The 24,363-nt window shown below is 40.1% G+C and overlaps 2 protein-coding genes across 5 annotated transcripts; one reads left to right on the forward strand and one right to left on the reverse strand.

Annotated features, from left to right (window-relative positions):
* Positions 1-807: 807 nt before the first annotated feature.
* LOC125887344 (S-adenosylhomocysteine hydrolase-like protein 1) lies at positions 808-13,109 on the reverse strand. Of its 4 annotated transcripts, none has more exons than XM_049574082.1 (17): positions 12,804-13,108; positions 7,796-7,907; positions 7,180-7,317; positions 6,592-6,692; positions 6,273-6,375; positions 6,086-6,180; positions 5,325-5,431; positions 5,127-5,243; positions 4,982-5,045; positions 4,799-4,887; positions 4,616-4,686; positions 4,434-4,528; positions 4,199-4,297; positions 1,916-1,984; positions 1,715-1,793; positions 1,502-1,622; positions 808-1,422 (listed from the first exon to the last, which is right to left on the reverse strand). In XM_049574082.1, exons 1-17 carry the CDS (start codon positions 13,068-13,070, stop codon positions 1,416-1,418), a joined length of 1,734 nt encoding a protein of 577 aa, XP_049430039.1. In that variant the 5' UTR covers positions 13,071-13,108; the 3' UTR covers positions 808-1,415. The 4 variants fall into 4 exon arrangements, with proteins under 4 accessions (XP_049430039.1, XP_049430041.1, XP_049430040.1 ...); XM_049574084.1 differs by lacking the exon at positions 12,804-13,108 and adding an exon at positions 11,015-11,198; XM_049574083.1 differs by lacking the exon at positions 808-1,422 and having other exon boundaries at positions 1,498-1,622; positions 12,804-13,109.
* A 4,948-nt stretch (positions 13,110-18,057) lies between these two features.
* LOC125887407 (nuclear factor 7, brain-like) lies at positions 18,058-20,854 on the forward strand. Its single transcript, XM_049574181.1, has 2 exons — positions 18,058-18,194; positions 18,301-20,854. The coding sequence occupies exon 2, from the start codon at positions 18,318-18,320 to the stop codon at positions 19,704-19,706; it is 1,389 nt and encodes a 462-aa protein (XP_049430138.1). The 5' UTR covers positions 18,058-18,194; positions 18,301-18,317; the 3' UTR covers positions 19,707-20,854.
* The last annotated feature ends 3,509 nt before the right edge of the window (positions 20,855-24,363 follow it).

Genomic DNA, 24,363 nt, shown 5'->3' on the forward strand with positions numbered 1-24,363 from the left:
TCTGGAGTATTGTTACAGGGAAGTACAACTGAAGTGACACTGAGTAAAGTGAAGGTGTATTTGATTTAGGGACTACGACAGGTCAGTCCTCACCAAGGCAGCCTGAGAGAGTTTTTTAAGGAGATGATAGGGAGCAACTGTTGGGGTGGAGTCAGAAAAATGCTAAACTTTTAGGGAAATTCATGGTACTCAATAACAGACATTTAAGTTGCAAAACAGATAATGTCATCATTCATCATCAAGTTGATGCATGTATTTCATCCGGTAGTCCTGATTGTACAGTTATGTTATCCAAATCTTGGTCTTCCTGTATTACATGGTGCATGTCTACTGTGTGTCTTGTTTATATATGATAGTTGTATCTGCCATGCAGCTATGTTGCACTATGTGTCCAAAACAAATTTTCCTTTTGGGAAAATAAAGTTTAACTTATCTTATCTTAGTGACTGAACTACATGTAATTAACTCAACACTGATTATATCCACATTACTGAGGATTATTCATCAAAAATCCCATTGTGTAAATATTTTGTGAGCGTACCAATAGTCAAATCTATGATATCATTGCAATATTGATATCAAGGTATTTGTGCAAAAATACTGTGATATTTGATTTTCCCAATATTGCCCAGCCCTACTACAGGGATACACCTGTATGTATGGAGTTGTGTGGTTGTATATATTATGAGCACTGATGTGACTGCAAAGAAAATAAAAATGCTGTTCATGCTCTTCATGTTTTTCTACAGGTGAGAGACACATTTAAACTGCCTTCCTATTTTTATGAGACAAAGATGCAGAGGAAAATTTCAAGAGTGAGCAAATCTGTTCTTTTTATTATAATATCTTAAGATTGATTGATTGACATGTACAGCTGTTCAAAATTTAAATAGATTGTTGATTTAAATAGATTGTTGATTGCTTCATTTAAGGTTAATATAAAGATCAGGTGAATGTGGTGATGTTAAATATAAATCAGAATGATAGGCCATCATGAGGCATAAAGCAAGTTCATATGTATAAATACATTGAAGCAGATATTCAGTTTCAGCTTACAGTCCACATGTGTTTGGTTAGATATGTGTTATTGATCGCTGCTCCAGTTAATAAATACTGTTGTTATTATTATGTCAAGCAGAAGAATAAATAATCAGCATTTTGTGTTTTAGCTCTTTTAGTTTCAGATTTCACAGTGATTACATTCTGGATAATGTGAACAATTATAACCAGGAACAGTGAAACAGATAAAACAGAAACATACACAGAAAAATCAGAGAATAAAAGTAGAAGTTTGAAGTCTTCGGTCTCTCCATAGTACTGAGCCTGGTGAGATTGAGACTGTAGAGGGAGCTGGTGCTCTGTCTACAGGACTGTGACATATGAAGAGCTTGTTTCTCAGCTTTGTGTCCAGAGGGTTAATACCTATAAATAAAAGATTTCAGTTGAATACAAAAATCATATGTGTGTTAATTTGGTGTAAGAAAGCTGTATGTCTCCTCACCTGTAGTAGCTGGGTTTGAAGGGTCCATGCTTGCTGATGCCCAGGTACTTGGCCTGGTCTTCATTCAGCTCTGTGAGGTGAGCGTCAAACGACTGCAGGTGAAGACTGGCCACATATTCATCTGGTATTATAAGAATAGAGGGTTTAACATGTCTGAATATGGAAAACAAGAAAGGACATAACTGTTTTACGATATTTAAAATGAGGACTTGCCCATCTTCTTTGGCAGCAGGTAGACGTCCTGTTTGTATCGACCTTCTGGAGCGCTGTACAGCTCGATGAGAGCCAGAGCCTGACGGTGACAGTTTACACAGCTACAGGTGAGAACATGGAGTACACATACCTCCTCTTTAATACATTTAGAGAGGAACCACTAAATCTCTGAAGTAAATAACATAACAGATAATATCATACCTGAGTTGTAGCGGTGATGGAGAGGACAAATGATGGCACCGTGGAGCAGCTCAGATTCAGCAGACGACCCTGAGAGAAAATTAAAAAACTGAAGTGACGTACTGTGATGTGACAGCAGCCACTGGTGATGATCTAAAGACTCCTGGAAAGTTCATTATCTCAAATAATTATGTCAAATAGCCCTCAGGTACCCCTCTGTCTCTCCTGCTCCACACCTGATACAATTAAAAGCTGCATACTTTAACAGTGACCACGTAAATCTGTGCCTCTGCAGCATTAAGCCCTTCGTTTGTCATCATGAGTAGAGCTGTATTAACACTGGAAACCAATGCTATAAAACACTTTGGAAAACTCACTTCTGATGTGACAAAATCAGCATCCTGATGCCTTGTTGTCTCTAGACAGGTGTGCGCTTATGTCTTATTACAGTTAGATTCTTAACTCAACCTTAACCTCACTCACTCAGTCCCAGCTATCAGTGACTCTAATAAGCGTAAGTATCTTCAGCTTTTCACCCAAACCTGTGCTGTGGAAGAAGTATTCAGATCCTTTACTTCTCTACATATATGTGTTTGTATAGCCTATTACACATTCAGACAAATTCATATACTGTAAAACTTCAGTTAATAGCCCGAGCTATTATTTGTTTAATCACTGAACTCAACAGGCCTATATTTGGGACAGGTGTCTATATAGGACAGGCATTTAATTCCCTTTACACAAAACTGTTGCTCAGCAAAGATGGGGAATACAATCAAATTGTTTATTTGAACCAGTATGAATAAAACAGGCTTCGAATAACATATCAGTTATGTGTTATATTATGGCAGTTGTTTCATGGCACTTGCAGTTACGGCACCCAGCATACTGACACAACACCGCTATATCCTGTTAAAACAATACTCACAACTTGAATTTATTTTTATGAAAATCACTTTTGATTCTTTTGATTGGTGGACCCTCACAGACTAAAGGAATATGAATAACTTACAGGGTAATCAAGGAATGGACACATATTTTGACTTTATGACAGCCTTAGAAAAAAGGAATCACTACTTGTTTTTTTGTCATGCAGGTAAATCTGAATGACTGACGGTCTTTTCTGGTGCTCATGGTTTCAGTAAAACGAGATCAACTGAGCTAACAATGTGTAGCATCTCCATACTGACAAAAGTTTAAACATTTATATCTGTTTGTTTGATCTAAACAGCTAACTAATGTTAGCTCCAGTGGGTATAGCCAACAAGCTGGTTTTATCCAGCCGAAGAACTTCTATAAAAATGAACTGCTTAGCAACCAGACCAGGCCTCTAATTGAGACAGGCCTTTATTTGTCAAAATGTGTAGCTACACCGGGCTAGTGAAAGTTTTATGGTATGTGATATGTGTAGATAATCATATATGACATATACGGCACAAAATGTAATACACATAGGTTTTATATGTAGTTTGTACATATATGTTTACCTCATGTATATATTTAATATATGTACATTTCTGTATAAGATAGAAGTGGCTCCATCAGTACGCCTTGACATTATCTATAGGGGAAGGTTGATGATACGTGAGAGAAGTAAAGGGATGATAAAAAAAAAGCCCCAGGTACAATATATCATATTAAGTGTAAGCATTCAAAACAGCCGGTGTTACTTTTACTTGAAATAATTAAAATCAATATTTCATGTCAAGGGATTTATTCAGTGGCTGTGTAATAAACTGGATAATGTACAGAGGCATCCCATCAGGCTGGTTAAGACCCAAGTTCACTGACACTGCAGGGAAATAGTTTACATATAGTAGGTTTCCCTATAGAGGTGTCTCATTATTCAGGTAAATGTAATATATCTTTCATATATTTAATAATACACATATGATAATGTCACGTAAATAACCCAGCACCTCTTAAATCATGTCTGTTTCTTTCCATTCTCACTTTGTCTGCTTCCCCTGCTGTCATGTGTTTGTCTTTTCACTCAACATGAAGTGTAATTGCTCATTTATTTACACTTAAAACAGTTATGGTTACAGACTCTTTCTCCACCTCCCTACACATGTATATTGAGTGTCATTCATTTGCCAAAAAAGAGAGAAAACACACCATAAACAAAGTTAAGATGATTTTGACTGATAGCATTTTCTTTTTTTTTTCACTTTTTCTCTAGTTATCACCATGAACTCTTTTGGCATTAATTGTATAGTGAAAATCTGATATCAGCCAGCCCAACTCTGTACATTATCCCACAGTACTGGTGTATAGTAATGATAATAATAACAGTATGATCACCTCAGCCAGCAGGACGATTCTCTTGCCATCAGGCCAGATAACATGGTCCACCTGAGGCCTCACACGCTCCCACCTCATATCTGCAGTCCGCAGACTCGTCTGTTTTACACACATAAAAGCATATGTGTATACAGGTTTACACACATTAAAACATACATAAACACACACACACACACACACACACACACACACACACACACACACACACACACACACACACACACAGAGTTCATACCAAATCTATCTCAGTGCTGGAGTGTCCCATGTTGCAGACGATGCAGCCGTTCTTGGTTCTCTCCAAGTGTTCCCTCCCCACCACGTTTTTATTGCCTGCAGGGAAACAGAGATGGAGCAAACTGGAGCTGTACAGATACTGTTAGTAAGAGCTGATGTTTCCTGGTGGAGGAGAGCAGTTACCTGTGCAGGTGATGACCATGTCTACCTGTCTGACCACTTCACTCAGTTTAATCACTCTGAAGCCATCCATGCTGGGGCGAGCAGAGAGAAAGCATGTTTGAAATATTTAGCTACAATGTGCCATGGAAAGAGTGAAACACACTTCATATATGTGCCACTGATAAAAGCTTCCTCCATTCATACCAGGCCTGAAGGGCACAAATGGGATCCACTTCTGTGACATAGACGACAGCACCTAAAGCTTTCAGGGCAGCACAGCAACCTTTGCCAACCTACAGGAACAAAAGAAAAAAAGGACGGTGGATCTGCTTTAATGTACGTCACGTGTGCACAGCAGCACTGGGAACACTCTTTTTTTTTACTGACCTCCCCATATCCGCACACCGCCACCTGTTTTCCTCCAAACATGACGTCAGTGGTTCTCTTCAACCTGTCATAGGAGTTCAACACTGTCAGGCTGTTGCTCTTTACTCTACCAGCAGTTTTACCTGTCTACAACATGGCTCATTACCCATCCAGTATTGACTCCTTGCAGCAGTAAAGGTTGTCAAACTTCTGCTTGGTCACTGAGTCATTAACGTTCATGGCCGGCACACTCAGTTTGCCTGCCTTTGACAGCTGGTACAGCCTGAAACACAGGTGGAGATGCACGTGTGACGTGGAGAAGGACTTCATTGTGAAAACCATCCAAGTTTAGCATGAAACTAACCGGAAGATGCCTGTGACGCTCTCCTCCACGATGCCTTTGATCCTCTTGAACAAGCTCGGGTACTTCTTATAGATCCAGTGGGTCAGGTCGCCTCCGTCATCTAGAATCTGTGAAAAGATAAACTCTCCATCAGCGCAACCTTTCTCGCTGTGGTAGTTAAAAACAGATATTAAAGGCACAGTTCACACAAACAGAGTCAAGTTTTATTCAAAGCCCCTCTCCAGACACATTTTAAAAATACTTATTTAATACTAATATTTTGTTAAAGATGGTTTTGCCGCATGATAGTTTCAAAACCCCTCTGAAAACACACTGGGAGCAGATCTACTCTTTCTCCTTCGTTGCGAAATTTGCTTGTGGTAGGCGAAGTTTAACTTTCACTTAACGCTTTCTCCAGTGCTGCTCACGATGAAAGAGCAGTGTACACCAGGGTTTCAGGTTTCTCTGTTGAGGCAAAGTCTTACTTTATCTGTAGAGAAAGTCAACAAATCAGTTCTTTGTCTAAGACGCACTACTTCAACACAACACCAAGAAAAGATTTTAAACTGAGAAAAGTGTGATTGCATCTCTGTGGCTTATTTGCAGTAATAGTTTTAGTACAAAGTTTTCTTGAGAGCATGTTGATTTTATTTTAATTGTCAAGCACCACTAACCAAATGCCACCAAACTTCATTTCACTGGGGTGAACACACTTTTACATGTTCAAACTTTGGTCAATCAGTCTTAAAATGAATCTTCAGTACTGTCCGTTGTCACAGTACCATGTTGGGCTGCCAGGATTCAGAACAGACGCATCGGTCGATACACCACCAGAAGTCGTCCTCTGACTCTCCTCTCCATGCAAACACGGAGGTGCCTGAGATAAAGAGCAGGTGATATAGTCAAGAGAAAGCCAGATGAGTCAGGTTGGAGGTAACATGGGGGAGCAGGTGGCACAGACAGTCGTACCTCCTTCAGCCAGAGCAGCAGCCACAGCGTTCTGAGTGGAGAAGATGTTGCAGGCTGCCCAGCGACACTTAGCCCCCAAAGCAGACAGAGTCTCAATCAACACCTGCAAGAGACCACATACAAACATACAGAGTCAACAAAACATGTCAACCTTCTGTCAGCCTTTTTTTTGATATCATAGTAATATACTTATTTCTCATACAGATAAGAGAAGAGTAATCCAAAGTAATCAGCCACAACCAGCATGCATTGTGGCGTTCAGTTAAAACTCTGTCAGTGTTTTTTTTTTATTTCTGTATTGTGAGTGTGTTGAACTGACCGCTGTCTGTGCAGTGATGTGTGTGCAGCCTGCCACTTTGGCTCCAGCCAGAGGTTTCTCCCCAGCTGCTCGTTTCCTCAGGGCCATCAGTGCGGGCATTTCTAAATATCACAGACAGTCACATTCAAATTGAGCATTGACGCATCTGTGCTGTTACTTATTGTTTTCAGGTGAGCTTGTTGTTGATTTGTTTACTTTGGTGTACCTTGCTCTTGGTTTGTTGGGGAAGTCTTTGCAAATTTTGAAACTATTCCAGATCCTTGATGTTTGTGACATCTTGTTAGTGTAACATATGGATTACACAGCAGCAATATGTGTAACAGAGTAGAACATCTATTAGCAATGTGTAATATTACACAAAATCTGTGTAAATAGTTATAACCTGACAAGGCACAAATTGATGCATGCAAATTAACAAATTGCAGGAATTTTTTTGCAGCGCATAATTTCCTAGTAGAGGAAGCCAAACCTGCCCATTTGATATGTGTCCCCCCATGGTGAAATAAAACCTGTGCCCTTGACGATATGTATTTTGTCATCATGACTCATAGAGGCAAGGACAGCAGTCTGACAGCTTTTTGTCTTTACCTTGCTGTGCGATTTCTATTTCTCTGCGTCCAAATTCAGCCTTTTTGATGTTTTTGATGCAGAAGTCAGAGAAGCCTTTGGAGGTCCTCTGAGACTTGTCTCTGGGAGAGTGCTCATCCTCGGAGCTGTCACTGCACACTGCAACATAGAAATGAGACATTGTGTTTAAAAACAATCGACTGATATGATATAATGTAATGTATATAATAAGCAATCACAGTTGAGGTATAATGGAGTAAAACAGAGGCACAGGAGATGTTTGAAAGCGTGAAATTTAAGAATTGGCTCTGATTTCCAGCTTTAATTGTTGTGTGTTTGGAGTCACACTCGAGCTAGGTGAGTCTTTTCTCTGAGCCTTTGAAGTTTGCATAAACTCTGGCAGTGATTGACGCATTTGAGAAAGGTTCACAGAGCCGATTAGGACCAAATTAAAGAGACTTTATTCTTCAGAGGACTTTTCCTTTTAATTAAGGTTTAGCTGAAGGAGAAAGCACCGAGGCTAATCCTTGGGGCCTGTAGTTCTCGTGCTGCTGGGATCAGAACCAGCTCAGTTTATATATCAGACATGTGATCAGACTTAAGAGCGTACGTGTGTTGTGTTTCCATGTTTCCGTACCTGAACTGAAGCTATCAGTAGATGACTGTGAGATGGAACGAGACAGAGAGCGACGACCAGTGTTGGCAGGACGCTTGTTGAATTCTTGCTTTTGTTCATTGAACTGTATTTGCTGTGGAGCCAAACACAAACAGGAAAAACAAACAGAGTAAACAAAGTATATCAGTTGTTAACTTCACAAGCACAAAGTGTCATCAGCTTCATGCTTGAAACAGACGGACCTGATGTAGTCATGATAGCCTAAATTTTACATGAGCACCCCCCTTCACAGCAGACCTTCCTCTAAAGTAGCACCTCTCTGCTCACATCACAAACCTCCTTCCCTCCTCCTGACTCATCTCTGTATCTGCTGTTGTCTCACCATCCACTGTGGCTGTCTGAAGGCTGGGCTGCTGCCACTGGAGTCCCACTTGGCCATGTCCGCTCCCTGGCTGCTCGCCTGACTGCTGCCTGAGCTTCAAGTCCAGCTCCAAAAAATCACAGACACACCCCCTCACTGACCCCACCTCCAAAAAATAAACATATGCATTGAGTGTTTGGAGGTTTAGAGCTGAAGGCTTGAAGCTATACTGTATTATACTCATACACGCTGCTGGATCAAACCTTTATTTAAATGTGTATTTAAAGAGGCACTCCAACAATTACACACATACAGGTCAGTCTACTCACAGGAAGCACTACACAGGTGGTGGAAAGAGTTGTATCAAGCCTACTGTGGCTCTGGAGGACTAGAGAAAATGACTCTGATGATGACATGATGATGTCATCAGGGTTATCCTGGTTTGGGCTTGCAGAAATTTCACACAAACACACACGAACACAAAGCTTTGCTACAAACTGGATGAGGAGTTGGTGAAGAAGATGTGGACATATACCAGTTAGGTCTAAGGATGCTATCAAACTAGCTAGGGACAAAAGGTCAGGATGTCAGGTTTGGATGCCCTCTTTTTTTTTTTTTTTTTTTTTTTTTTTTAATGCCTCCCGGCTTTATAAAAGTGCAGTACAAAATCAGTGGAGCACTCAGCTTTGAAGTAGTCATTAGGATGAAAGAAAGGTGAAGAATCCAGGGAGAACTTTTTTATAATACAGATGGATTCAGGGATACAATTAGATGAAGTTAAGGCTGTATGTGACATGATAACAAGGTGACCTTGCTCCAGTATAAACAAGATGTGAATGCAAGTCATTCAGTGGACGTTTATCACACAACTCAAACTGTCATCTGACATTTTCAGGTATTTCAGAAATAATTCCTATAGCAATTTGGCTCTGCAAATGCTTTGAATTATACATTTAGATGGCAACTTTTAGCAGCTATACCCAAAGTAATAAAAAAAATGATAGTAATGAATTTAATAGTGCTGGACCTAGCATATTTGGCGCCCTAGTACAAGCCTGGAGTGTCCAAATTTTTCTTAATGGGGGCCAGATCAGATAATGTGAAACTACCTGGGGGCCAGCAGCTTCTTGCATCATATACATTAAAAAGACAAATGCAACTGTTTAATCTTTCACTTAAAAAACAGTCAACTTATCATCACTCCTGAAAGTGATGTCCCTTGCCATCAACTTTACACCTTTTGGCTATGGCCATGTCTACTACTTAGCAAGAAATGTCGGCCATAAGTAACTGTTCATTAGCTTGTTTATCATGTGTTTATGAAAACACATTAGTTCTGCCTGTGCAGTTTCTACTCGCTGCAGGCCTATAAACTGTATACCTGTCCTGCCATCATGAGTTGAACATTAACAAAATGCTGAATGAACTTGCTGGGTTAACCAGTACTGTGTGGCGGGCCACATATGGTATATATTGAAAGACAAACCATGGGCCGTTTGGAAATGGTCCAAGGGCCATGTGCATGGTCCAAGGACAAATGGGTTTTTCTTGTCCAGAAACACTCATTTTCTTGCCATGTAACCAACTGAAAACTATGTATTTACTATCGTTTGGCCCTTAACTCCATCTATTTTTCTTTATATGGACCAAAGTCAAAAAAAGTTTGGCCACCTCTGCTCTAGCATGTTCAGACTGTGATGATCATTCACTGATGAACTCGGTGAACTGCATTGCCAGGAACAGAGGTGGCACCCTTCTACAGACTGAGCATTAGATCTGTGGATCATTTTTACCTTAGACTTGATCTGCCTATGTTGCCTATAGGAAGATCTGCCACTGGAATTTAGGCCATATTTCCATGTGGTTATCATAAAAGTCTCCATATTGAACTGACAAGTCCTGTGCTCATAACTAATGACAGTCATTACACCTCCTATCGCTCAGGATTAAGAGAGGCATCTTTCATGTGATACTGCTGATCAAACTTTGTCCTCAAACCCTCGTTAGGAGCAATTAAACCTGAACTGCTCATGAACATTTTAATGAAGATCTGCATTGGAATTTTGTCAGCACTGTGTTCCTCTGACTTAGGTTAGATCAGTCACTGTCGAAAACATGTTTACTGTACCTACACTTTATCATACAGCTTGTGTTTTTTTTTAAAAAACATATTATACATAAATTAATCTTATTTTGTTTTCTTCATTATCCTGCTGATTGAAAACTTGCTCCACTTTGACTGACTTTGCTGACGTGCTTCATTGAATATGAAAATAAGGAATCATGCATTTAAGACAAATCAACAGATTAAAAAAATGTTCACTCACTTCGCCCACCATTCTGACTGACTGACTGGTCTAAAATATAACTCTTTTGTTGTTCTGGATTATAATCAATTGAAAACAATCTCTTCATCGCAGCCTGCACTTACTCAAGCAGCTGCTTAATCTTTAACAAAGACAGACATTAAGCTGTGACTCGAGGCGGTGTGAAAGTTAACTTAATGATCACAAAACCGTCTCTTACGTGGCTCAGATAACGTACGCCAGCTACTACTGAAAGTAAAATGAGAGCCAAAAAAGCTAACAATTAAAGTGGCTGTGGGTCCTTAATGTGTAAGATATGTCTCATTGGGAAACCATTTGTGCAGTGATTTGTAACCAAAGTCTAAATTTAAAATATCAACCAATAAAATCCAAGAAAATTCACAGTTGTGGTTAAAAATCAGTATAAATTGTCATTTTAAAGTTTATTAAAGTGCTCCCATTAAAACAACTTAATGGTTACTAATTCAACATGAAGACCTGACTCGCTGTCCTCTGAAAGAAAACCCAAAAGTAAAGAGAGTACCAGTGCTGCTAAAACAAAAGCAGTAATACCTTGATGCAGATGGACTGCACTGCCTCCTCGTCCTTGGCTTTAGTCATGCTCACTAAACTGTACACTTTCTTCATGCTGACAGAGCTGCTCTCACACTGACCACAGTCACTCTGCAGAGCTGATTACAGAGTTCACAGAGCGACGCTTTATGCCACACCTTCACCCCCAACAGGCCCAGGTGACGGGCGGAGAGAAAGACAGAGAGAAGACATGAATGGAGTCTTTGTGAAGCTTACACAGGGGAACTCTGGGAAAATGTAGGAGGACAGGTTAGAGGTGAAGAGCAGGAACAGAGTTGCAAGGAGACAGAAGCCTGTTTAAAGTGTTACTGGAGGCCACAGATGCATGTATGTACAGTAAAGTGCACTCTGCTTTCAGGGGATACATTAAATAGACAGCAGAGAGATGTACATACATCAACATACATTCATGACAGAGTTTATTAGTGAGAGAGAGAAAGAAGAGAGCAGCTGTGGCGACAGAGGAGGCAGCAAAGTGAACAAACATGAGCCTTATATGTAGTTGCATTCAGGGACACAAAAGACAGCTTAGGTTTCTTTAAGTAAGCGAACAATAGAGCTGGACTTTACTGTACAGTTCACTGTTTCCTCTGCAGCTCTGCAGCATCACTAAAAGTCTCCTAAAGGAGCATTCAGCTGGTTTTACACATGCTTACATGTCATGGGAAGTATAACACAGCATGTAGACACAGTTGTATAAAATTGTCTGTGGCTCTATAGGGGACTTTTCTAAAGTCAGAGAAAAGAAAAAACTGGATGATGTCATAATGGTGTCATCAGGTTTATCTATGGTTGGTTGTGCAAAGTTAAATTTGTTACAGAAAATCTGTGCTGTGGAGTTTTAATGATGTGGACATTAAATGAAGGCTGGGACACGGTGTAATGCTGCATCATATAAGTGAGGTACAACCAAACGGCAACCTCCGGGACTAAAAAATGAAGCTGACACAGAAGTGCAAAAAACTGCAGTTCCTCAAATGTCCTCTTGAGGCTGGCTCTGGAGGCAGGTCAATCCCTATAGACACCCATATTAAAATGCAAAACTTTAAAGTGGAAATAATCACAGCAAAAAAAGGGTTTTGGTCTCTATAGATGATTTCAACATTCATGACATCTGTACTGGGTGTGTATTTTCATACAACTCTCCCATTCACATTTTATTAAGGCTTAAGTTATGCATATTTAAGGGCGGGGACATTTGATTGACAGGCTGTCTGAAAGGTGTCACTACAGTCTGAGTCAGATCCACCCCTCACTTCTCCACAGCTTCACCCTCTCATCCAAATTTGCTCACTTCTGGCTCCAAAACAACCCAAGATGGCAACCACCAAAATGCTGAACTTGAGACTTCAAAACAGGAGTGCACAAACCAATGGGTTTGAGGAACTGCATTTTTTGGCACTGCTGCATCGGCAGAATTTGCACGGCTCCCTCAGCGACCACAAAAGACATCATGCAAGATTGTTTTTCCCCACAAATGCAGCAGTACAAAGACCAATGAACATACTTTGATACATAAAATTGGCACACTTCCCCTTTAAGTCTGCTCTGTCATTTCAAAGAGACAAAATAAGTGAAATATGTGCAAGTGCTGGTCAAACATTCATAGAGGCCTGCACATTGCAACTAAAATCATTAACAGCCTGAGTATATGCAGATTCACACTTCCCTTGGTACACTTACAGATGCACATACCATACATCATGTCTTGGTCTAGACAGGCCTGACAAACAGACCAGTCAAAATCAGGGACAGCTTCCTTGCTCACCATGTCAGTCTTCAGAGCCTCAGACACCAGCCCTCCTGTCCCAGACTCCTCTGCCTCGTCTTTGTCCTGACCCTGAGGTGTCTTCCTGCTCTCTGCGGCCTTTAGCATCTGCAGAAGCTTCGGGCTGCATTTTACTAGCTGTTTGGTGCTTCTCTCCTCTGCCTCTCCATCCAGCACAGCTTCGCCCTCCATGTGTGGATCAGGAAATTCATCAGGTAGCGGCAGTTCCTCCCAGGAGGCTCTTGTCTGGTCTCTTTCCTCTGCCATGACTCGTCTGGCAGCCAGTAATGAAGTGAATTAGATTTCTGCTCAGGTGATCTGACAGCAGACCAGGTGACAGCTCAGCCATACCCTGCCCACATACATCTGATATTTCCTCCTGCAAGGCGTCTGTTTACTCTAAACAGCAGCAGCTCTTGGGTTACTTTGACTAAATGTAAAGTAGATTATGAGTCCTGGATGGAGTGCGTAGCCTACAGGGTAAACACTGATGTGAGCACTGCTTTTGACAGAGGGAAATGTAACCTCTAACTCACTTATCCCAAAGAGCCATGTAGTAGATGTCAACATATGCACTTCCAGCTTATGTTAAAAAGAAGTACTTGTACTCAAGACCTCAGGTACTTGCAGGGCTGCTCCTTGTTTTTATGTTGTCTTTGAAAACATTGGCTCAAATCGCAACGTGAACAAAGACATGCGTGCAATGCAAACGGAGCATTACAAAATAAACAAGCCAGCAGGACTTATGTGTTTACATTAAACCCCACCAGCATCAACAGTGGCCCCGTGGTGCCAGACCACCTCCCTTAATGTGTCTACTGCCAGGCTTAAAGATGTGAAGCACACTAATGTCCCAGTGTCTCAAATAAACTGGAATAGTTTTCAGATTAAATTCATTACAGAAAGGTTTTAGGTTTGATATGATTTAGTTGATGGTCCCTCCACTGTGCCCCCAAAATATTAACTGTCCTGGTATTAGTCAATGCACAGCAGATGATTAATAACATAAATGTAAAATAAGAAACCAAAGAATGTAAGTATGCAATTGACATAGTTTTTAACTGTCTTACATACTTCAACAGCATAAGCAACCAACAAGGGCTTCATATTGGTATCAATCATCTCATCTACGTTTGGCAAGAAAGCTTTAATCCTGATTAATTCTTTTCATCAGAATATGCACCAACACATGCTAACACATATGACAGGAAACAGTCTAATACTTATGATCCTTCTACATGTAGTTTTTCTGTAAACCAGTTTAACTCTTTCATTGCATCTTGTAAAGAGTCTAACACTTTTTCTTCTCTCCATCTGAACATAAGAAGTCACCCAAAAAACTATGATAATTTTTACCATTATCTTTCATCACTGAACCACATTTTCTCAATAACTGCATTGACCGAAACTTGGCTTAATGATGAAATACATTCACTATTTAAATTTGATGGTTACACAACCATTCACCGATGTCGAGGAAGTAGAGGTGGAGGAGTCTCTCTCTATGTTCAAAAGGAGCATGAATTCAAACAGAGATCTGACCTTGAAATGAAGTTTCATGGATGTAATACTGAATGTGTTTTTCTTGGGGTGCAATCTGAGAAAAGAAAATTGATTGTAGGATGTATATATCGTCCTCCTAATACAGATATCAACAACTTTAAAGAATGTCTTCTAGATATCTTGGAACTTGTTGATAAAGAGGGTAAACTGTGCTATTTATTAGGTGACTTCAATGTTGATCTCTTAAACAAGAACAAACAGCACATTGATTACCTTACAAATATAGTGTCTTCAAATTATTTTTATCCCCTTATCTGCAAGCCCACAAGAATAACTAGCCAATCCTCTACACTGATAGACAATATTTCTACTAATGCGCTGACTGATGTCATAAAATCTGGTATCCTTTAAAGAGATATTTCTGATCATCCTCCTGTTTTTCAGTTCTCTTCCATACTCAACAAACAGCATGTAAATAAATCAAAGAGAACTTGTTTTAGAAAATTAAATGAAAATAACATTAACAACTTCTCAATTATATTAGCAAAGATGTCCTGGGAAACAGTATATGAAGTTTCTGATGTGAATGTGGCTAATAATAATTTTTATGCAAAAAATCTACATGGGATATTTTAAAAAAACTACTCAACAAGAAAAACTCCTCTACTCCATCCCAGGCTGCATTTCAGGATGGCACAGTAATGATAACAGAGCCAACACAAATTGTTAATAAATTTAATGATTTCTTTATAAGTGTGGGACCACGTCTTGCAAAACATATTGAAAATGTTCATGATTCTCCTTATAAATGAAGGTTATCCCTCTTTAAACAATTTTGAACCAATAAAGCCTTCAGAAATACTTGATATCATTAAGAATCTTAAAAACTCCTCTGCTGGCCATGACGAAATTACAGCCTATTTCATCAAAAAAGTTGCACCTGCAATTATTGCTCCTTTAACATTTATTTTTTCTTTGTCACTTGAATCTGGTATTATCCCACAAGATCTAAAACTTGCCAAAGTCATCCCACTGTTTAAAGCCAATAATCCATCTGTATTTTCAAATTATTGCCCTATATCAGTTCTCCCTTGCTTTTCTAAGATACTTGAGAAGTTGGTATATGCCAGAATTTTGAAGCATCTGGATGTCAACAATATTTTGTATGAGCATCAATATGGTTTTAGAAAGAATTGTTCTACATATATGGCTCTCTTGCATCTTAGAGAAAAGATTTCAACTGCTTTTGAGAAAAATGAATATGCTTTATGAATTTTCTTAGACTTATCAAAAGCTTTTGACACTGTGAATTATGAAATTGTATTATCAAAAATGTCTTGTTATGGTTTTAAATATAAGGTTCTACAATGGGTTGAAAATTATTTGCACAACAGAGAGCAATATGTCATTTTTAATGGTAAACTGTCACAGCAGAAAGTTCTAAAATGTGGAGTACCACAAGGGTCCATTTTGGGTCCATTGTTGTTTTTGATATACATTAATGATTTACCAAAAGCATCTAGTATTTTGTCACCTATCTTATTTGCTGATGACACCAATCTCTTTGCTACTGACAATACCACTGACTCACTTATTGATAAGGTAAATTCTGGGCTCATTCAATTTGCTCAGTGGTTTAAGTTAAATAAACTATCACTTAATGTCAAAAAAATCAAATTTCATCATCTTTAAGAACAAGAATAAGAATTACAATCCAGAAAAAACTAAAATTTATATTAATAACAATTTACTTTCTAATGTTTCATCAGCAAAGTTTTTAGGTGTCAATATTGATGAGAAACTTCGTTTTAAGATTCATTGTGAATTTGTGTGCAAGAAGGTCTCAAAGTCCTTTAGTATCATAAAAATGATTAAACCCTATTTAAAAACAAGTACTTTATTAACCTTGTACTACAGGTTAATTTATCCCCATATCTCTTATTGCAATTTAATTTGGGCTAGCACTTATCCTTCTTACTTACAACCAATTCATAGACTCCAAAAATCCTTTGTAAGAATTGTCACTAACTCTCCATATTTAGCTCCATCCACACCTCTGTTTAAAAAATTACAAATACTAACAATCTATGACGTGAATAAGTATCAAACAGGAATCTTGATGTACAAAGTCATATGTTTTCCGTTATCTTTACCCAAACATTTTCATAATTATTTTGAGTTTAATTCTTATTATCATTCATACTCCACAAGAAGGAGGAATGATTTGCATATCCCCTTCTGTAGAACCGCTGTTGCAAAATTTTCATTTATGTACTTTAAACATTGATTTACAATTGTGGTGACCTCCTCCCAGGCCACCTTTGCATCATCAGCCCGTGGAGGTCTGCTCGCAGTTCCGTATATTCGGACACTGCGAGCTTGGACCTCCCGGACCAAAACATCAGTTTCCTCCTGGGAGAAGTTTGGCCGTCTGACGCTGCTGCTCTCTTCTGCCATGGCGAATTGAGTAAACTCTCATTATGCCTTCGCGCGGCGCATTTAAGGGCGAGGAGAGGGGCTCATCTGATTGGTGTGATGTGTGAAAAACCTACTCCACGCCTTCTATCCTCCCTCTTTCCGACTTGCGCCGGTAGGAGGGACGGAGGTGGGAAAGATGAGTAGCTGTGCCAAACTTGGAAAATCCGCCTGGCCACACCCAGTTGGCGAAGCGTAGGTGCGCTGCGCCCCCGCCTCGCCCAGTCTGCGAAACTAGAGCCCGAAGTGTGCTCTGCACATGAGAACATTTTTGATGATCGCCTTTGTCCAGTCCTTGGTCTTATCGCATGTAACCATAGTTGCCTTTGTTTTTGTTGACTGCCAGTGGTGGCTGACATGTAATAAAATTTAAGTTTTGAGTCATGACTCCTTCTATTCTGGCTCCCAATAATAACACAAGAGGAAGACATTTTAGACTCCTATGTAGCCCTGTGGTGGCGAGTCTGTTTTGCCTCCAGCTAACAAACTGATGTCATTGTGATGTTGACCCTAAAAGGGTCTATAGACCCCTTTGTTAACATGCCCAATTTACAGCGCATATAAACATGTTTATATGCCTGGTACAAAAGACAGTTTGGGTCTCTATAGCTGATTTCAACATCTCACACTGCCTTACTCTGCCTCTGACTGGCTGACCCTGACATTCTTAACATCCTAACCTGAACCAGTCCCACTCATCTTGCCTAAGCCTAACCAATCCAACCAGTAAAGGCAACGAGTACTAACCAGTTATTGGGAGAGTAGGGCGGGTCATTCCTTCACCATCCTTGGCTTTGCAAATTTGCCAACTGTGCAGGGGTTTATTTTAATATGACTCACCTGCTTACATTTTATTAAGGCTTAAAGTTACACATGATGAAGTGTGTGGTCACTCTGAGTGACAGGCTGTCTGTGAGGCTTCACTACAGTCTATGACTCAAAACCACCCTTTCATCCAAATGTGGTCATTTCTGGCTCCAAAATTCAAGATGGCAACGGCCAAAATACCAAACCTGAGGCTTCAAAATGGGACTCCACAAACCTACCGTCATGGTAGCTATGTTGATTATTTTATACAGTCTGCATTTTGAACATAAAACATAGTCTAACTGTTGCAACAGCCTGCTGCACTCTGTTGTAATTCTACATACCCACCAAATTTGAATGAAACCTATCTCTGTGTTTCATGTGAAGCAACAGCATTTAGCAGAGGTGGTCTGACAAAGCTCCACCTCATCAGGTGACTCAGCTGAGACAAATCAAGATACTCCTCCTTATTCTTCCTCACGAACAGACTAAAAAACATATGACCATATTCATCTTCAGACCAAACTAACAACTTCCTCTGAGTGAGTTAAGCTACAGGAGAGAAAAGTGGAAACCTACAACCTGCTGACACTCCACACACTGAATGTAAGTTTGATTAAAACACCACTCAAAGTGAAAGTAAATTTTAGTGAGGGTAGAGGAGGGAGGGTGAGCTATGACTGACTGTGCTTCCTGTTTGCTGTATTTTCAGCTTCACTCGGAGACGAAATGGCTTCCAGGTCAGAGGAGAATCTCTGCTGTTCGGTCTGCCGTGATATCTTTAGGGATCCTGTTGTTCTGACATGTAGCCACAGCTTCTGTAAAGACTGTCTGAGGGGCTGCTGGAGAGTGAAACCAACACGTGAGTGTCCACTTTGTAAGAGAAGATCTTCAAGGGATGAACCACCTTCAAATCTAGTGTTAAAGAACCTGTGTGAGGAGTTCTTACAGCAGAGAGATCGGAGAGCTTCAGAGCCTCTCTGCAGTCTGCACTCTGAGAAACTCAAACTCTTCTGTCTGGACCATCAGGAACCAGTGTGTCACATCTGCAGGGATTCAGAAAAACACACTAACCACAGATTCAGACCCATAGATGAGGCTGCACAACAGCACAAGAAGAAACTTAAGGAAACTTTGGAGCCCTTAAAGAAGAAGTTAAAGGTTTTTGAACAAGTTAAAGTAAAGTTTGATCAAACAGCAGATCACATTAAGGTCCAGGCCCGACACACAGAGGGACAGATTAAGGAGCAGTTTAAGAAACTTCACCAGTTTCTAGAAGAGGAAGAGGAGGCCAGGATGGCTGCACTGAGGGAGGAAGAGGAGCAGAAGTGTCAGTCAGTGAAGGAAAAGTTGGAGGCTCTGTGCAGAGAGATAGCTGCTCTTGCAGAAACAGTCAGAGCTGCAGAGGAGGAGCTGAGAGCTGAAGATGTCTCATTCCTGCAGAACTACAAGGCTGCAGTGGAACGAGTCCAGCAGCACCCCCTGCCAGATGACCCAGAGCCACTCTCGGGAGCTCTGATAAATGAGGCCAAGCACCTGGGCAACCTGACCTTCAACATCTGGAGCAAGATGAAGGAGATGGTCTCTTACATTCCTGTGATTCTGGACCCAAACACTGCACATCCAGAACTCATCCTGTCTGAAGATCTGACCAGTGCGAGACTAGGAGAGAAGCGGCAGCTTCCTGATAATCCAGAGAGGATTGCTGAGTACTCCTCTGTCCTGGGCTCTGAGGGCTTTAACTCAGGGACTCACAGCTGGGAAGTCAAAGTTGGAGACATTACATTCTGGTCACTGGGCCTGTTTGCAGAGTCTGCCCAGAGGAAGGGAGAAATATGGTCTGGATTATGGAGAATAATGTTCTACAAAGGTATATACACGGCACGCTCACTACCAGATCCACCCACTGTTCTCAAGCTGCAGAAGAAGCTCCAGCGGATCAGTGTGAATCTGGACTGGGACAGAAGAAAGCTGTCATTCTCTGATCCTGATACAAACACACACATACACACCTTCACACACACTTTCACTGAGAGGATGTTTCCATTTATTAACAGTGTGGATGAAGTGAAGATATTACCACAGAGGGTCTGTGTGACGGTGGGACAGAGAAGTTAGAGATAAAGAGGATGATCATATTTATGAGGTTAATTTCTTTTAAAGGGAAAAGTCGATGAATTTAACCTGTTAATCTGCACCTGCCCTCCTGCTGTCTAGTTATTCAAAATATATGTTTGTTTGTGTTTCATTTATTTTTATTTTTTTTTGTTGTTAGTTTGACAGTTTGCTTTTTGTTTCCATTGATGACCTTTTTATTTGTAAAATTATTCCACTTTGTTTGAGATCTTTTGGTTTCTGTAGCGTTTCCTCTCTTTATCAGTGCCGTTTCATTTGAAATTGTTCATTTTTGATTATTTTGACTTGTCTGTGTCGAGCTACAAAGACCAACAACCACTTTGTAGAGGCTGATGGGATCCAAATAAGGAAAAAAAAAAAAATCAGTTTATCAATAATTTATCAAAAGGCAGCATGGTGGTGCAGCGGTTAGCATTGTCGCCTCACAGCAAGAGGGTTCTTGGTACGAACCCAGGCTTCTGTGCGGAGTTTGCATGTTCTCCCCATGTCAGCATGGGTACTCCAGCTTCCTTCCATAGTCCAAAGACATGCAGGTCGGTGACTCTAAATTGGCCGTGGAGGTGCATGTGAGCATGAATGATCGTCTGTCTCTATCTGGCGACCTGTCCAGGGTGTACCCAGCGTCTCACCCAATGTCAGCTGGGATAGGCTCCAGCCCCACTGGTGGATGGACATAATCAGGGAAATATTTATAATGGAAAAGATGACTTTTTGTATTTGATGAAGAGAAGATGATCTTGTCTGTGAAAGTGTTTCATTCAGTTTCCATCTCTTGAATCTGCTGTTTTGTTTTATTTTGTTTTGTTTTTAAAAAAACACTTTATTGTGATAGTGTGAAAAGGGCAAGATGAGGGTGAGCTGCAGCCAAGGGACCTGGGACAGACTTGGACCTAGGCCATCGCCGTGAGAATGGTACACAATCTGCCTGGTGAGTGAGTGAGGCACCTCTGCTGTCATTTAGTCAGACAACTTTTAAGGCAGTCATCTTTGCTTTCAGGTGGATGTCTCAGTTTTGGTTTAGACTTCATGTCATGTCGCTGATTTCAAATCAATAGTTAACATTAATGCTGAATGTACATTAATTCATGTTTTTCATCAAAATAATAAAACACTGGTTTTCTTGGTTGTCACATTCTGCTTCTCATTTTAATGCCTAAAGGCCGACTACCTTTTTTTAAGTTACGCCAGTGGCAATATACACTGTGCTTAAAAAATCAGCCTACAGTTAATCCCACAGCTCCATGCCATCTTGTTATTGACTTCTCTTTTTTTGTTTTGTTTTGATGCTGACTTGGACTCAGTGGCTTCCCCAGTTGGGGAGGGGCCATGCCACGTTGATTCAAATGCTGGCTCCTCCCCCAGGCAAAAATAAGTGGAGGTTGTGTTGCATCATTTTGAGCTAGACAACCTGAGGCATCCATTGGTACCAGGAATGTCAGCATAGCTTGTTGGGAAGGGGACTGAAGTAATAACTGGTGTGGGTGTTTACAAAGGGGGTCCTTTGCACTCTCACCTCAAGATATCTAATGAGAATGGGTTCGATTTGTATCTGTGGGTCTCCCTGAAACTAGAGGTTTGCTCCCACTACTACTTCAAATTAAAGTTGCATATTTGTCTTTTTAAGGAAGAGGACAACCAGCCTATTTTACGAACAATGAGTCACCTTACATGAACACATTAAAACAGGATTGTTGTGAAACTGAAAATGTTAACTGTACCAGTATTAGTCTATGCACATCAGACAACAAGTAATGTTATCTCTAGAATAAGAGACTAAAGTATATCACTATGTGATTCCTTAAGGTTCATAGTGATATATTTTAGATAGCCTACAACAGTATTCCTGAAATTCAGTCATGGATTTTGGTTTTGGTGTGTCACCCAAAGGTTTTTAGAGGTGCCATCTGGCCACACCTATGAAACATTTCAGGGACAGCACTCGTCTTAAAACAACTGTCAGGTTCCTGTTTGAACATTGCAACATGAATAAAGAATTTCCTCTTTGTGTTTTCCTATTGAGCTGCAGTTGAAAGAAAAAGATTTTACCTTTGGATGACACCACCTCGAGTTTTCTAACTCAGTTTGCTGAAGCTTCATATTAGCTTCAGATAAACCTTTGAATAATTTGTTGCACAGAACAAAGATTGTGGTTTTTGCCACTGAAATTGCATCAGGAAGGGATCTCTTGAGCACCAGTGAAACTAGTTTTAGTTTAGGTTACGTTTGGTGAAATGGATCAGGAGATTAAAGGTTGGTGAGAGACATTCAGCAGATAGATTTGTTGTTTTACAGTCATTAAGGAATCATTACATGTTTGTGTCGTGGTTGTCTACCTACTCAACAGTTGTGCAGTTTGCAGTAATAAGAAGTGATCACACACACATCATATTTTTAAAAGTTTTTTTCACAGGGTTACATATACATCCCAAATGTTTAACAAATGTGGACATAGTTAAAGTTTTCAGGTTTCTACTGGTGAGTCTTCAGCTGCAGGAGCCTCATGTTGTTCCACTAGAGGGCGTAACAGTTTCACTGCTGTCCCCAGGAGTTTTCCCACAGCTGAGACAGACACCTTTTGTCCTTTCTTTCCTCGGTGTGAAGACTGTGGGAGGATTTCAGTTTGATTCCCTCTGCATCTGACAGGAACCAGGAGAAGTGTCTGACACTCAGTCCAGAGGGAGGAGCAGCAGGAGGGGGAGTTACTACTGTATCCACTCCTCTCGCTCTCCAAATCTTTCTCTGGTCCTTACTTCTGTTCAGCACAGGAATTTCAGACTCTGGTGTTAAATTAGCAGAGGTATAAAGTGTCCCTGTTAGTGGCCAGTGTGACGTGTTCACTATGGGACCCTTTAAAGTATTAATTATGTGTTGTGGTTAGTTTGTTAAAGAAAACTAAATCTATGCTCACTTTCCTATGTTGCATCTTTATTCTTGTTTAGGTTCAAAGTTACCAAAGAGACAAAAGTAGCAGACAAAGTGGTAGTAGACAAAAGTAGAGTCGGTCAAAATGGAGGAAAATAGCAATTAGCTAAACTTTGTGTACTACACTTCTAACTGGGTAGATTGAAGCTATAATTTCTATCAGTCGCCTGTTTTGTTTCTGTCAAGATGACACACTTTGCAGAAAAAGATGGTTACAGAAAGGTATTAGATTCTTTTAAAATAAATCTCTGCTGCCTATTGTAGCACCATATCTGAACCTCCCCATATGGGCATTGCAGGCAATGTGGTTGCACTGGGGCCCATGGAAACCAGGGGGGCCCTTCTTGTGAGTGAGGTCCGAAATACATCTCAGAAATACACCTGTTTTCAAAGAAGAACTCATAGTAACATAAAAATGGTGAAAACCGCTATATGTGCCCTGAAAAAGGCAAAGCCATCTCCTCCTTTTGTTCAGTGTATGTGTGTGTGTGTGTGTGTGTACATTAACTATAAAAGCTATAAATAAACTATTAAAATCATCTAGTAAGAAGAAGAAAATATGATTTATTAATCCCCAAGGGGAAATTCATTTTGTTTCACTCTGTTGTCATACACTCACAGGCCTGAAATAAACACACATACACAAACAGTACCTATACATGCATTGGGTGTGGCGGGGCTGCCTTGGACAGATGCCCCAAGCAGTTAGGGGTTGTTGCCTTGCTCCTGTTGTTGCCTCTGTTGTTGGCAAACTAGCACCTCTCCAGCTACCAGTCCAGGCTCCCTGCTTGGTCTGGCAGGGACTTAAAATGGCAGCTTTCTGGTTCCCAGCACAAGTCCCTATGGACTAAACTACTGCCGCCCCCAGTCAAATTAATACTTTCTTATTTTATTTTGTACTTTTTTATCATATAGTGTCACTTCCAGGTAGACAGCAGTTGTTTTGAATGGCGGAGATATGTAAAATTGCCAAACTTGTTTATTTCTGTTGTCAGTTTCACCTGTAATTTTAATGTTTAAATACAAAAATTAACATGATGGTCTGATATATCTGATATTTCTGCTGTGCTTATTTTATGTACTGTTTTGCTTCGCTAGCATCGTTGATGAACCAAATTTATGGGCACAGAAGCTGAGCAATATACTGCTGTGGACAGGGGCTGCGGCAAAACATATTTAACCCACCTCAAAAAAGTCCCACCTAAAATATAAGTTTAAGTGTATACTCTATTCAGAATATTTTCTCAGCTTTACCTTACATCACTGAGGCCGTGAGGTGGGGACCCATGGAGAGAGTGGGCTCTCCAATAATGTCTTGGGTGGAGAATGGGCCCGTGCTGATTAACTGTCACCTTGAAAATCTGCCTGTGTTCAAAGAGAAACTGTCTTTGTTTTAAAAACAGTGCCATTTGCTCTATATGCCCTTATAAAAGACAAACCCATTTCCATCATGTTTATTTTTCTCTATAAAACAGGCAATAACATCTATAACTAAATTATATGCTTATTCTATACCTGTAAATCAACTAGGCTATTAAAATTGTTAGATTAAATTAAATTGATAATTTCTTATTTTCTTTGGTATTTTTTGTCATATACAGATATGCAATGATGATTCATGGGTAATATGTGTGTCGATTTTATCAAATGTCAAGTCTCTGATTATGTAACATAATGATATGTACATGGTAGCGTACACTAGTGCCAATCATAACTA

Source organism: Epinephelus fuscoguttatus, linkage group LG4, assembly GCF_011397635.1.
Source record: "Epinephelus fuscoguttatus linkage group LG4, E.fuscoguttatus.final_Chr_v1".
NCBI lineage: Eukaryota > Metazoa > Chordata > Actinopteri > Perciformes > Serranidae > Epinephelus > Epinephelus fuscoguttatus.

Bases quoted from the DNA above. Each gene is read 5' to 3' on its own strand.
- LOC125887344 (XM_049574082.1), bottom strand. From the start codon at position 13,070: ATGGCAGAGGAAAGAGACCAGACAAGAGCCTCCTGGGAGGAACTGCCG. The intron at 6,693-7,179 runs GTAAAGACAAAA...TGTGATATTTAG, and splicing joins AATAGAAATCGCACAGCAAG to AAATGCCCGCACTGATGGCC. The intron at 1,794-1,915 runs GTATGATATTAT...TGTCACCGTCAG, and splicing joins CCATCACCGCTACAACTCAG to GCTCTGGCTCTCATCGAGCT.
- LOC125887407 (XM_049574181.1), top strand. From the start codon at position 18,318: ATGGCTTCCAGGTCAGAGGAGAATCTCTGCTGTTCGGTCTGCCGTGAT.